The following is a 14,549-nucleotide window of genomic DNA, read 5'->3' as shown; positions in this document are numbered from 1 at the left end:
AATTCAGCTCCTTCTGTTTTCACCAATGAGAAATAAGGCTGCGCAGCCAAGCGTCATTGCTACCGTGCTGTGCTGAAGATATCTGTATCAGATCGGGATATCTCTGTGCTTCCTGTAGCAGAAGTATAAAACAGAAAACAGGTCTTGCCATTAAGAACTTAGTGTTTATGATAGGAGACCTCAACGTATAAGCAGGGGAGTAGGAAGAAGTAAAAGCAAACTAAGCAGTTTTTATCACAGTGACAGGTAAGTTGACTTAGTCCTTCAGTTGTTGGGCTGTTGTTGAACTCAGGGATTATTGCATGGATGTTTGATAAATCAAGTTGGATATTAGAGGTGTTCAGGATGCCTTTCCCGCATGAAGGGTTAGCCTATAAGACAGTTTTTTGTTTCTTATCAAGTGGATGATAGAGGCTGGCAAATCAAAATTGCCAAATCAGTAACATGATGATAATTGAGGACTCTGGTCATGAAAATTCTCATAAGTGAGACATAGATGAAGATTCTGGAGGAATATAAAAATTGTAAGGATAATAAACTCAAAACAAGCCTTTTTGATGGACTGTGGGTGAGGCAAGAACAGAATGGTAGAATGGAAATAGGTTTCTCTTTGTTAGACATGCAGTGGAAGCAGTCTGAATGAGGGTTGGTTTGTTTTAATGGGTGTGATGTGCTGCACAGTAGAGATGATGTACGTAATGATAACCTGTGATTTTTGACACTTGTTGGGTATGACTAACTAGAAAGAGAGCCAAACCTGCTCAGAGATGACGTGCCAGGAGCATGAATGACTGGGAACCCTGAATGGAGTAAAAAAAAACATGAAAAGACTGAGTTAAGCATAAGGAAGAGGAATCCTCTGATAGGGTTTGTGAGTTAGTTATCTTACAAGTGAAGCAATAGGTTTGGAGGGAGTAGTGGCCCAAGAGCATATCATGTGTAGGGTTTTTTGGAAACTTACTTTGAGGAAGTATCAGTGAGATGTAGACCTGTGGTTTTTTTGGTGAGTGTGGACTTGCTGAGAGAAAGATCAGAATAGACTTTGATGGGAATTGGCATAGTTGCCAGAATTCATCTGGAGAAATTAGAGTGGTAGTAAAATTAGAAGAAGTGGGTTCAGAGAAGGACCTGAAATTTGGCATTGCAGGTGTGGTAGAGGTGGCTGCTGGCTAAGGAACTGAGTAAAGGTTCACAAAGCTGAGATAGTTATTCTCCATTATGGAAAGGAGAAAGGGAATACATCAGAGGACACTGAGATGTCTTCAATTTCAGATGATATGCCTAAGAGAAGACAAATAGAGCACAAAATCTGCAGTGGTACCTCTTACTTTGTAAGAGTATGAGGAACAAAAAATGCTTTAAAAAATGCAATGCAGTCAAAACCTTAGTCTTGAATGTTTGGTAATTTTATCTTAAATTGTCAATTGCCTTCAGCAGAAAATCATACGAAACGTAAGTTTTCTTTTCCTTGAGGAAATACAGCCTCAATATAATTAACGTAGGCAGTTAGCTTAGTTTTTCTCTGTGGTACCTGCTGAACATCTTTTGTGGCATTAAAATCATTTGATGAGTTACTTGGACAAAGGAATTCGAAGAGAGTGGGTTGCAAGGTTGTGCAGATAGTTACTTATGAAGTCATGAGGTGCTCACACAAGCTTTTGTTTGCTTTAAGCAGAAAGCTTCAGAATTGAAGCTCTCTGCATAGATTTCACATTGATTTAAACTGATCGTTTATGCTGAAAATATCTCTTAGCAAAATTCGGTGTGGAGAAGCTGACAGTAGAGGAAACTCTGGCAGCGTATTTCAGAATGTATCTTATTACATGAAGGAGCAGAGATAATGATTTCACTGACTTAGAAATAAAAGGAGGAGTCCTCTGAAGGAATAGAGTGAAGTATATAATCATACAGATTCTTTGTATTTTACATATGTGCACCTTGCATAGTGGTAGGAAAAAAAGAGTAACGTAATGGTACATAACTTGTACTTTTACATGTCTTTTATGACTCCTACTTGTAATTGAAAATTCTTGTACAAGGGTATTACTCTAATATTTTGTTGTTTCAATGAGAACATATCTTGTACCAATAATCCATTTCCTTACTCTTCAGTTATGATTTTAGCATTTAATGAAATGATGCTTCTTGTAGAAAACAGACTGCATTACGCATTGAAACTATTTCTAGTATTTACATTATCAGAATGTTGAGACTTTAGCATTGCATATCACAACATAGGAAGAAAAGTTGACTTAAAGCCATGAGCGCTAAGAACAAAAACCATCCCTAAATGCAAATTCCCACACTCAAATCTTCTTAATTCTTCATATTATTTTTATTCAGAAGCTTTCCTTTTTACCTCATGGATTTTTTGATTATTTAGGTAATGAGGTAAATATGAAAATAGCCATGAGAAGAAAGCGTAAGTTCTATATTAAGTGATGCCTATAGCTGCTCATAACAAACCAAGTGAGGAAAGTTAAAACTCCTACTGCCTTCTGAGAAAGCTGCTTGTTGTAGCTGCACTGAATGCAAGAATTATAAAAACAAAATAGGATTCTTTTTACACTACTTTGCATGTTAAATATTCTGGATGTTTTTCCAGCTCGCAGTTTCTCAAAGCAGTCGTAGTGTCTGAGCTCTGGGAACAAACCAAATGACTTACAACGTTCTTTGGTGTGCAGATGACCCCTTCCCTAAAAATCTGCTGGTTACAAATGAAGCAAGCTGATTATTGTACTCTTTGAAATCATAATAGGCTGCTGGGAGAAACCCTATTCTTCGTATCAGCTTCTGAAGTTAGTGGCTAAGGAGAGTGTTTGGGAGGGTATGGATAGGCAAACAACATTTATTTGATCAGTGATAAGTCATTAACGTGACTGTTTTCTTTCTGTAAGTAAAATTTTAAATAGGTTGACTACATAAAGTGAATAAGTGGTCCAGCAGGTGAATACATGAAACTGCGTTCAAATGGCCTTTAAATCAGGCCATAGCCTACTCGTCTTAACACACAAAATGCCTGGAAAAACAAATAAGTAAATAAAACAGGTCTGTGCAAGGACTCAGGGATCTTGTCAAATTGTAACTGTCAAAGTAAATGTGGCATCTTGTCACGAGGAAAATGACCTTAATGATCCATTAATGTTATTGGGCTCCAAATCCTTGCTCAGAGCCTTCTGGGCAATCTGACAGCATTAACTTTAATACTCAGCAACAATCAAATGTAAGTGGTTAGGATCGAAATTGAATAAAACACTGTTGGGTGTTTGCAAATTAATAAGTATGTCCCAGATTTTCTACGTTTTACACAATAGTTGGCTTCCTTACTCAGAAGGGAATTAGGCAATCAGTAGAGCTGTGAGAGGTGAGGGTGAAGAGAAACAAGTACTGCCGTGAGGTAGTTTCTGTACCAAGAAAAATTAAGCAGCACCAAGTCAGTAAAGCAGTGGGAAAGTTCCACAAAATTGGGTCTGGATATTATGAATAGGGAATGACTGTTCAGTGCTTCTCTGAGGAGAGGAGCTGAAATGAGGCTGCCAGGCTACAGGTTTAAAATTAAAGGAAATAGTTTTTCATGATGTGTAATATCGTAGTATCTTATGGAACCATTGCTACAGGATGTTGTGGAGGTCCAAAAATATAAACAATAAGAAATTCAGAAAGAAGTCTACCAGAGCCTGGTAAACAGAGAATGTGGATGCAGCCTCTGCGATGGGATGTTCTGAAGCTGTAGGGAGCCAGAAACTAAGGGCATGATGCCAGACCTGCCTTGCTGCTTGTGCTCAGTTTGTCTGTGACACGCCGCTATTGCAGATGGCGTTGCAGATTTAGAGACTCCGGATCTGAGCCAGTACGTGTAGCCTACTGGTTATCTTCACATTGTCTCATTTCACCATTTACTGTATAGCCAAACTGTATTTATTTGTTACAGGCTTGTTTTTTTTTTTTTTTCTTGTAACACAAAGTAATTCTTTCGTACTCTGAACATGGCTGATGCATCGGTCCTTTTTCAAGCTTCTTGATTATGGTGGTGGGTTTTTTTTCCCCTGGAAAGTTACCATTGAATCTTTTCTTGGGAATGGCAACGTGTGGTTTGTTTAAATACATCAGGCTCATGTAGACATGCATCTTACCATGTACCTGCTGGGCTCTCCTGACTACCTACAGTCTCATTGACACACCTCTCTTCCCTGAGAGCTTCATGGGCATCGTGTTTGATTTCTTTTTTCCCTTGTGTGATCTCGGCACCAAGCAAACCTAATGGTGCGAAGGTTGTGTTTAGTCAGGGGCCAAGGAACAGGGGGTGGTGACTTGGGTACTCTGAAGCCCTTGTGAATCTTGCTTCTTGCTAAATATGTCTGGAGAATGGTAGTGTATCTGACAGGAAACCTTTTTCTCTCTCTCCTACTCATACATAAGCTTGGCTTGTGGTCCCCAGTTCTGGAGGTGGCAAAGATCTACTTTTCCCTTTTCCCACTGTGTCTTTTCCAGGAGCAAGCAATATGTGCCTATTACAGTCATTCTGATGCCCCTCTGCAACATAAGGGGGAATAAAGAAAGATCAGTTGTATTTAATGTAGGTGTCTCATGAGTGCTTCGTAGAGCTCTTCAAGTTTTTAAATGGTATATTTTTCATATTTTAATATTTTAAAAAATAGCTAAGAAACAGTTCTACTGGTGTTTGTGTGTGTGTGATCACTGGGTGCAGTCTGGTGTTCCCTTTGTTATGCTAATTTAATGGATAGCTCAGGCCCAGCCTTTTTTGTAAAAACTTTTTTTAGGCTTTCCTACCTTTTCAGGTAGGCCAAGTTGAGAAATTTTCATATATCTTCCACCCACGTGGGTGTGGTGGGATTTAATTTCTGAGCTTGTGCAAGTGCTCTGGGAGTTCAAAGCAAGTACTTTTATTCCTATTTCCATGTCTAAATCACTCATACCTTGTATAGACAGAACTGGATGCAGGAGGGCTATGTTCTCATGTGTTCACCTGGTTCTTCCCAGGATAGTGCTGGGAAGCAGAAGTTGGATGACATGGGCTTTTTCTTTTTAGTCCTGAACTAGCTTCTAAGTCTAAAAAGAGTCATTTTTCCTGGAAAATATGTTTGTTTTAAAAATGCTAATAGTCAGTGTCCATTCTTGGGATGCACAAATCAGAATGTACAATGAATTGCAAGAACAAGGGAGCCTAAATAGCTGAGAAATTGTATTTTGAATTATGTTGTTTGTTATCTATGAATCACCGAAAGAAAGAGAAATGGAAGGATTGCTTCATGTTTGATAGTGTCAGTATTTTTCTATATCCGAGATAATTTAATAGGAAAGAAAAAATATGTATTAATCTGCAATATATATGAATAGGAGTGGGTAAGAATTATAAAGAGAATGCTTAAAAAAGCACACACAACTGCATTTGCTGCACTAAAACAAGAAGTTGGAGTATGTAAAAAGGGGTCTATTGGAACGTGATACCTGTTGTATTTCTGTACTATTTTATTTACAAGGAACTTCCGTTGCCAAAGCAGCTTCTTTCCTGTTGCTTTTCAGCTATTGAGAGGCCAGTTCTCGGCTGATGACTAATAGCAAATGTTGAAGTGATCTTGGATGAACATAAGCAAATGCTGACTCAGGTTACCAAATTCAAGTAATGACCTATGGGTCCATGTCTGCTCCGTAACAAGCCTTAGTATTCAAGACTAAGGTTTTCTTATGCTACATGATTGTACAGTTTTGAATTTAAAAACAAATCCAAAGAAACTGATGTTCTGTTAATAAATATTTTGGTAGTGTTGTTAAAAACCATTTCTTAACCGCATAAAGTAGTATGCTTCTGTGTTTGCAGATGCTGTGAAGCCCCCAGTCAGTTCTTTACAAGCATCTGCTGAGTTACCCTTGCCCATCAACACTTCACCGCCTTCCATGCAAGCAGAATCTTCCCTACCTCCTCCTTATCAGCTTATTAACATACCCCCACTGGAGTCTTCCTCTAGTCAAGAAGATCCTCAGGACTACCTACTGCTAATAAACTGCCAGAGTAAAAAACCGGAACCTATGAGGTAAGTTATGATTTTCCTTAATAACACTTTTGTACAGGCCAAGAATGTTCGTGCTAAAAGCACTTTTTTTTTCTTACTAGGTCAATGAAAGTTTGGATGCCCATAAGCAGTGGGAGAAGTTGGCTGTAATTTTTGTTTCTCTTTTTTTGAACTTGTCACAATACAGAGGTGTTGGAACATTAGACTCGTACTACAGTCTTGAGAAGTGTGGAGAGTAATTCCTACTCTGAAGCATCAGATTAACGTAGTGGTTCTAGGCTGAAAGAAATGTATATTTATTATGCACTGCTACTTTTAGCTTAAATAAATTTCTAGCACCTTCTACGTCGTTACCATAGGTTACATATCCTTCTATCTAAGAAATGTCCCTGATTTTTCAGAGGGCATAATGGCGGCAACCCTTGGAATGGGCTGCCCAGGAACTTAGTTGAATCTGTCCTTTGAGATTTAAAAGCAAGCAAACTAAACTTGATTGAATGAGGCCCTGGGGAACCTCACCCCTCTTGGAAATCCCCTTTTCTTAGAGGTATCAGAGGAGCTGGATTAGATGATCTCTAGAGCTCCTTTTCAGCCTTGAGTTCTTTGGGATAGAATTGTAAATCTCTTGCAAGCTGCTCTTCTGCTCTAATTTAAAATAAAAATGTGCTGGGATATCTACACATAAATACGCAAAACTGCAGATTCTTTTTCTGATTGCAGGAAAGCACATTGAAAGCTGAGGAGAGCTATCATTGGAAAGCAGCTTTTTGAGTGTTTCCTACGGTCCCTTAGTGGCATACCTCTTAGTGACAATGCCTTCTTCATCAATAGCTTGATGCTCTGACAGTTTTACCTGAGCCATATGCTCTCTACTTCCTTGGCATTTTTATATTGCTCTTGTGCCTGAGTAGCTTCTTTCTCTGTTTGCCGATGATTGCATGGTAGAAAAGTATCCACCCTTTACAGTCTTCATTATAAAATGGAGGAATGAGCCTACAGTTCCCCTGGTGTGTGGAATGTGCAGCAGGTTAGAGGCAGCATGGCATGCCCCCAGAGCATCCTGTAGAGAAGGGGAAATCCAATGTGTGCTATGAATATTGAAATTCTAAATGTTTACTCATGTTTAGAAGCTGTTGGTGCCTGATAGGTATGTCATAGTTTCTGCCAAAAATTATCAAAACTTTTGGTTTTGTTTCCATAATGGCTTGGCAGATAAATCTTGGCTCGTTTCAGAGCCCTGAGTCATCAGAAAAGTCTGAGAACCCCTTTGTTTTCACGAGGGACAGGCACAGAGTGGATTTCCAGCACAAATGGAGAGTGTTTTTAAGAATGATCAAGGCTGGGATATGTAGTTGATTTTCTTGTACTTGTGTAGTTGGTATGACTTAAGTAGAGACGACAAAGTTTGAGGAGACCATAAAGGGACACAAAAAGGGGCGACGAATGGAGTCTGAATAACGTCCAAAATTACTTGAGGAAGACTTCAGATGATTACAGGAGAAGATATTTGAATGTCTGGGGAAGATAGAATGTCCAGTGGAGATAAAAATGCCAAGGGAACTGAAAGAAGAACTGAATAAAGTCATGGGGAGCATAGAGGTTGTTAAAATAATAAGTTTCTTTGCGAGAGTATTTCAAAGCAATAAAACATTGGCAAGGTTATCAGTGGGGAATGGTATGGATTTCTGTGTTATAGTAAAGCAAGTTCACTAAATAGCTATGTCTCTTTATTAAGACAGATTTAATAATGAAAATTCAAAGCAATAGTTATGATGGAGTTTTTTCCATGTGAAAAGATTGCTCCTGTCATGTAAAAAGATTGCAGGTGTTTTGCTGGATGTGGTCTGATATGCAGGATATATTCAGTTTTCCTATGGAATTAGAGCTTAATGCATCTGCATAGCATGTTACTAAAATGGTGTTGGAAGGCACGATATACATTACCATAATCCACTAAATGTCTGCATGATTTTCCTATTCATTTCCAGATGTGGAGCATGCATCTATTTCATACAACCTTTATTTTAACTGGGGGAAAATTGTGTAAATGTTAATTAAAAGCAAAGCAATAGTAGATGGACGTTATTTAATTTATATATGGGTTTTGTTGCTTGAATGTTTTTTTCTGCATTGTTTTCTCTTTAGATTTTAAAGTACCAGTATGCAGAGGGAATGTTTTCTGCTCTAACTTTGCATAGTACTTAATATATAATCTGGGAAGCACTGATTTTTCTATAAAGGCTTTGGAATTATCTTTTTTTCAGGTGAGGTGGGTAACCGAGAATGTAGAGGCCATGGTCAACCTCCCTTTTCAGAATTTGTAGTTTTTGTGTTTCAAAACTAACAATAATTTCAAAATGTTTCCTTACAGTGTCATGCAATGCATCATATAGACCTATTAGAATAGTTTGAACACAGTACTTATGGTTATAATTATCATGCTGTATTTTGTCTAAAATAGTTTTAGGCTCTGATCACTGTTGGCTTGAAAAGGAGTATTGTTTAACTGTAGCATTTAGTGAGAATGTGACGTTCATATTTGGATCATAAATAAGAAAATGAAGCCAAGGACTGTTTCCGAAAGTCTTATTGTTCTGGCTCATTCAAGATGTATATGGAAATAACGCTGTCTTTCTCGTTTTTCTTGTGTCTATGAAACAGCCAAGGGTCACCTTTTATCTCTGAAGAAGGGCAGGAATACCTTCTCTTAGAAGACTTTGAAAGTAAAAAGGTTCCACTGCAGTGAGTGAACAGTAGCTGTTCTTGGAACGTGTGTGAGAAATTAATTGCAGTGCCATTAACTTGCCTGAAAATATTGTTTGGAATACGTCTTGCATGGTGTTCAGTTTTAACAGAAAAAAAAAAAAAAGCCTATGGAAACTTGGCTCCCATTTTCTGAAAATAGCTGTAATTAAGATAGAGCTGTTTTATTTACTTATTTATCTACATTTCTACTATGCTTGCTGTTTCTGTCCCAGATTGTTGGCATACAAGAGCAGTTTGTCTGCCACTTTGTTTATCGTTATTCTGTTTAGTCTGACGTATTTGTTGCTGCAGATGCAAAAAGAATTAGCTTGAAAGGATGAGTGGTCTGACGGGCAATCATCCCATTTTTTAATATGTTATATACTGTCTGGCTTGAAATCTTTTCTCCTGGGTTTCTGTCAGCAATCAGATTTTTAGCACATGGTGTTAGGCTTTCGTATTTTGCCCCTGGTGCTTTATCTCTGCTCTGTGAATCTTAACACTCAGTTCTTATGGACTGGTAGGCTGTACAGTTATGAGTACTGGGTAAAGAACAGTTTGCTCACTTAAGCACTTTTTGCAGATATGTGATGCACGCCTGCTAGTACTGAGTTCATATCACAGTCATCTTCTGATTATAAATAGGGTTAGTTGTTGTTGTGTTAGATGTTACTTTGCATTCATTTTAAACTGAACGTTAATACTTAACATATGAGTGGAGGATTCAGCCCAGCCAAAAAGAACTCGGGAGTCTTGGTGGATCATAAGCTGGACATGAGTGACTCTGTGCCCTCACGGCCCAGGAAGCCAACCCTATCGTGGGCTGCTTCAAAATAATCATGGCTAGCAGGTTGAGAGAGGTGATCCTGCCCCTCTGCACTGCTGAGGCCTCTCCTGGAGTACTGCATCCAGATGTGGAGTCCTCAGCATGGGAGCGGTGCGGACCTGTTAGCTGTGGACCTCCTTAGAGGAGGGCCGCAGAAATGATCCAAGGGGTTGAACAGCTTCTGTGTGAGGAGCCCTTCACTGAGGGCTGGGGCTGTTCAGTCTGGACAAGAGAAGGCTCTTGGGAGACTGGGTAGCAGCCTCTCAATTTCTAAAGGGGGAATATAAAAAAGAAGGGGACTCTTTAGCAGTCTGTTGCAAAGGGGACAAGGGGAGATGGTTTCATACTAATAGAGGGGATGTTTAGATTGGTTGTAAAGAAGCAGTTTTTCACAATAAGGGTGGTAAGACACTGGAACTGATTGTCCTGAGGCGTGGTGGAAGCCCCGTCCTCAGAGACGTTGAAGGTCAAGCTGGATCGGGTTGTGAGCAACCTAATCTAGCTGAAGAAGTCTGTTCATTGCAGGGGAATTGGACAATATAAGGGTCCCTTCTAAGTCAAAGGATTCTATGATTGCATGATTTATGTTGGAAAGCATGCAGAGATCATCAAACGTTCTGTATCGGAAGTTTTTTCTTAAAAAAAACAAGAAGTAAAATCTGTCCCTCATCTGTAGTCCTAATCTAACTTTTCTTGAGGTAACATGAATCAAGAATACAATAGTATTCTTAGATAGTATGTATTCTTTCTGCCATGTTCAGTGGTGAATACTGACTTCTGAAATCTATTTAAACTTCAGAGGGTCAGTTATGTTTTCATTTTGGCATAAACTGCTTTTGTGCCCCGTATTTCAGACCATCTTCAAGTTTTTGGTCTTGCTAAATCAGATTGGTTACAACGTGTTCCTATTTTAAAAACTTAATTCAATTGCCTAGAAAGCCAATTCCAAAAGATTACTTTAAAAAAAAAAAAAAAAAAAGTGGAGTAAATCAGAAAAGCCCTTTTACAATGAGATACGTATACCATTGCCGTGAGTAAGAAAATGACTAGCTACTTTGTGTGTTTGCAAGTGTTATGTTTTCACAAGTGCTTGTGTTCAAGAGAGAAGCAGCAGCATTTACTTAGGCCCAGGTAGCTCCTAAGTATTGCTTACGTGTGATGGGTGATGATATTATACGTGCGTTGTTGTTGCATCTTGAGTTTGGGTTATATATCCCTGCATGTGTTGCTTCTCTAGAGTCAAATATAACTTGGCATCATTATAATGTGTCTTAATGTCTGTAAAACCACCGTTGTGCCTAGAACTGCTAAGATTAAGGACATTTGCTTTGCTTTTGTGTGTGACAACGTTTCAAAGGTTGAGTTCTGGCGCATGGCTAAATGGATGAAAGTGATCCCAGTATGTGTACAAGCCAAGAATTGAAAAATAAGGTCAACTCTACACTTTTTTTGATTATGTGCATTTCTGTTTGCTTTTGGTAAGATGTATAGTAGTGCAAAGTTACACTTTGGTAAGTGTATAGTATATTATTCCATGGTTTTGGAAATACTTTCATGTAAAAGTATATCCTGCTGAACTGGAACTAATAATTTCAGTTCTACAATCAATTGTCAACATCTGCCCGCTTTATTTGTCTAGCATTTTAAATCTACATCACAGTCCTCAAGTAAAACAGTTGAGTTTTGCTGTGGGTTTGGTACAGATGAATGCTGCAGAACTAGAAGAGTTGTGTTGAAAGAGAAAAACTTTTGTATGAATACTTCAAGTGCAAGGGCTGCATCAAAGACTACGATCAGATCACATAATACTTTCACAACTGATAAAGCACTCTGTAACTTTATGTAGTTCCTTCAATCCTGTGTGCTGTATTTTTTGCAGTTGTGTTAAACTTGCAGCAGTTCATTAAAGAACTTGTTAAGCTCTGAGACAAAGTAAGTAAACTTAACAAAGAAACGTGTTTTGGATAGTTGATGGTATAAGGAATATTGGAAGTTTCACTTCCTTGCTTTTGCCAAGGATAGATACTTAATGAGAATATTTGGGAGTCTGTTAAACTAAGTGCAGGTTAATATTCTAAGTCACGTGGAAACTGGTTCTGACCGTTGAAGGAGAACTTAAATCTACATTAAAAATAGTAATCGGAGCAAAATTAGTATATATTTTAATATGAAAAAATAATATATAAAATAATTTAAAAAACACCATAAAAAAATATGTCATAAGTTAAAGCCAGAGGAGACCTCTTGTACACCAATCAGGCTGATGGATGATAATATCAACTCTGTTAAACACAACAAAAATGTGTTAGGTGAAGAACATTTTTCTTGACTGCTAATGTCAAGTCTAAACTAATAACATCCGTTCCCTTGAGAGTTGGCACAGAGGCTCTTAGGGATTCATTTGTCATTTTTTAGGTGGATATCTGAGAAGAATGGCTTGTTTCACACTGTATCAATTTCTCCATAATGAATGAAGAGGAAACCTAAATGAATTGCTAAACTGAATTCCTTTCTCCCCAGGTTACTAGAACCCTGGGAGGTAAGAATCTGGCTGTTGCTTAAGTAAGGAAATGTTTGATTTTACTGACAAATTGATGACCTTTAGTAAAGACCTTTAGTCTTTTAAAGGAAAAATAGTGTTGATTTGAATATTTTATTCCTCAGTGGCTTTGTAAACTGAATTGACCGATTGCTTAGTAAGGGTAGTATACCAGCTATTCATTGTTGCACACGCATGCTGAAGTATGCATGTACATATGTATAAACAAAAACAATATATGATTCTGTGGTAACGATAAAAGGAAATACCAGGATATGGTGGAAAAACTCTATCACCTCCACCTACATTAGTATTTCTGCAGTTGTCTTGACTTGCATTTAAGCAAGGATTCAGACTTAGAATCTCTCTTCCTCAAGCAAGGTAAATGGGGAGGTGTTACCCTCCCCCCATACAAAAAAAAAAAAAAACAACCACCAGTCAACAAAACCCTGAACCAAAAGACAGTTGTTTACTTTCTCTGCTCATTAGTACCAGTAATAATGAGAGATGTTGTCATAAAAGGGGGTTGTTCCAAAGAAATAAAGGCAGACAACTGTGCCATTTTGCCTGATGACATGGCCTTAACGTGTTCAGGAAAAAAATACTCTGTTGTTACATATATCATATGGATTTCTCTCTCTATCTTTTTCTCTTCTTTATAATGCATTAAAAAAATATATGAATACTTGAATCAGTTTTATTTGGTTAGTAGATAACGTCAGGGTGTTGCAAGCAGCCATATTTTATCATATTTTTTTCGTACTGATTAGAACTAGCAAGTGTTGTAAACTCAAGGATTGAATGCATTTTCGCTTTCAAGTGTAGTTGAAGTGCAGCTAGTTTGCAGAACTGATTAAAGGAATAAAAAAAAAAATTAAACCCAATCTTCAACTACCTAAATAAACAAACTTTGCTTTAGGTTGTCTTGACATCTTCCTGGAGATCACTTGCTTTATGAAATACCAACTTGCTGAACTGCTGCTAAAGTTACGTGCTTGTGCTGTTATCTATTTCACATGCATGGGTCTGTATATGTGCAATAACTTAAAATCCTTCTGAAGTAGTTTGTTTCATAATTGGGTTCCTGCATTTCATTTTTTAAAAGTTGGAAGAGACTGATGCACCTTTCAGCTGTCCACATTTTAAACATTTTTAAAACTATTTTGATGTTTCTTTTCTTTGTGTTCATCAACGTTTGAATCTCTTGTGTGTAGATCTCACGCTGACTCTGCAAAATCCAGCTCTTCTGAAACAGACTGCAATGATAATGTGCCCTCCCACAAAAACCCTGCTCCATCCATGAGCAAGCAAGCTGTGAATGGCTTTTTTCAGCAGCAAGGTGTCTATGACTCTCCGCCTTCTCGTACTGGACTACCATTGGCAGACTCCAGCCTTTATAACCTGCCTAGGAGTTACTCGCAAGATGTTTTACCGAAGGCAGCATCTCCAACAGGGACTGATGCAGAAGGCGAGCAGCATGTTTTCAATACGCCATCAGCAACATCGTCATTAGATGCACAGATGAGGCACATCTCCATTAGTTATGACATTCCCCCTACACCTGGAGGTACTTATCAGATTCCACGAACTTTTCCAGAAGGAACGTTGTCTCAGACTTCAAAGTTGGATACTATTCCAGATATTCCTCCACCTCGGCCACCGAAACCTCACCACGCTGCAGATCGATCTCCTGTGGAAACATGTAGCATTACTCGCACAGCTTCAGATACTGATAGTAGCTATTGTATCCCTACAGCAGGAATACCACCCTCGCGCAGTAATACCATTTCAACTGTAGATCTGAATATCTTTCGTAAAGGTCAGTGCTCCCTATTTTACTTTGCTCTTCCAGATTCTTTTAATGCTGAATGATAGTAGTCTTACGAAGAAAGATGAGGTACATGCGGGTTGAATAATGAGTGTTGCTTTTGTCCTTCAGAAGCGAGCGTGTGGCACTTCACAAAGCACTCACTGAAGTCTCAAATATGTAAGAAACCAGAGAAAGACATGTTTATTAAAGGAAAAGCATCGAAGTAGCAAAGTGCAGAACATTGATAAAGGCTACTCCACTGTGGCATTCAGTTTTAGCTGAAAGTATTTGAAGTGCTAGACATTTCAGTGGCTCTATTAGTATTACAAAACAGCAGTGGAAAACTAAGCGTTGTTTTTTGCTGTTAAGGTCGTATAGCTGAGTTCAAAACTGTTGCTGTCAGTCTGTCAGAACAATCAAGGTAAGGTTCACATATAGTGACCAAAATCTGCAGAAGCTGGAGGTTCAGTGGAATTTGGTATGCACCAAGAACTTTGAAATCAACCCTGAACTGGTTATTGACGCCACAAAACTTTATCTCCTTGTGTTAACGTGCATACAAAGCTTTTAAAGTAAGTTGTTCCTTCTAGCCATTTA

At 38.3% G+C, this 14,549-nt stretch overlaps 1 protein-coding gene across 7 annotated transcripts in view; it reads left to right on the top strand.

Moving 5' to 3' along the window:
• Nucleotides 1-14,549, top strand: part of GAB1 (GRB2 associated binding protein 1) — a 95,946-nt gene that overhangs the window by 58,425 nt on the left and 22,972 nt on the right. For 6 of the 7 annotated variants that reach the window (XM_090138610.1, XM_031588834.2, XM_090138611.1 and 3 more), the window contains exons 3-4: nt 5,840-6,053; nt 13,357-13,961. In XM_090138610.1, coding sequence (XP_089994736.1) covers nt 5,840-6,053; nt 13,357-13,961 — 819 coding nt within the window. Of the gene's footprint in view, nt 1-5,839; nt 6,054-7,056; nt 7,060-8,693; nt 8,775-13,356; nt 13,962-14,549 lie in introns of all 7 variants that reach the window. The other variant, XM_090138613.1, reaches the window with a different exon arrangement.

Source organism: Phasianus colchicus, chromosome 4, assembly GCF_987193195.1.
Source record: "Phasianus colchicus chromosome 4, bPhaCol1.hap1.1, whole genome shotgun sequence".
NCBI lineage: Eukaryota > Metazoa > Chordata > Aves > Galliformes > Phasianidae > Phasianus > Phasianus colchicus.
The sequence above is the reverse complement of the archived record's forward strand: the minus strand, read 5'-3'. Positions and strand labels throughout refer to the sequence as shown.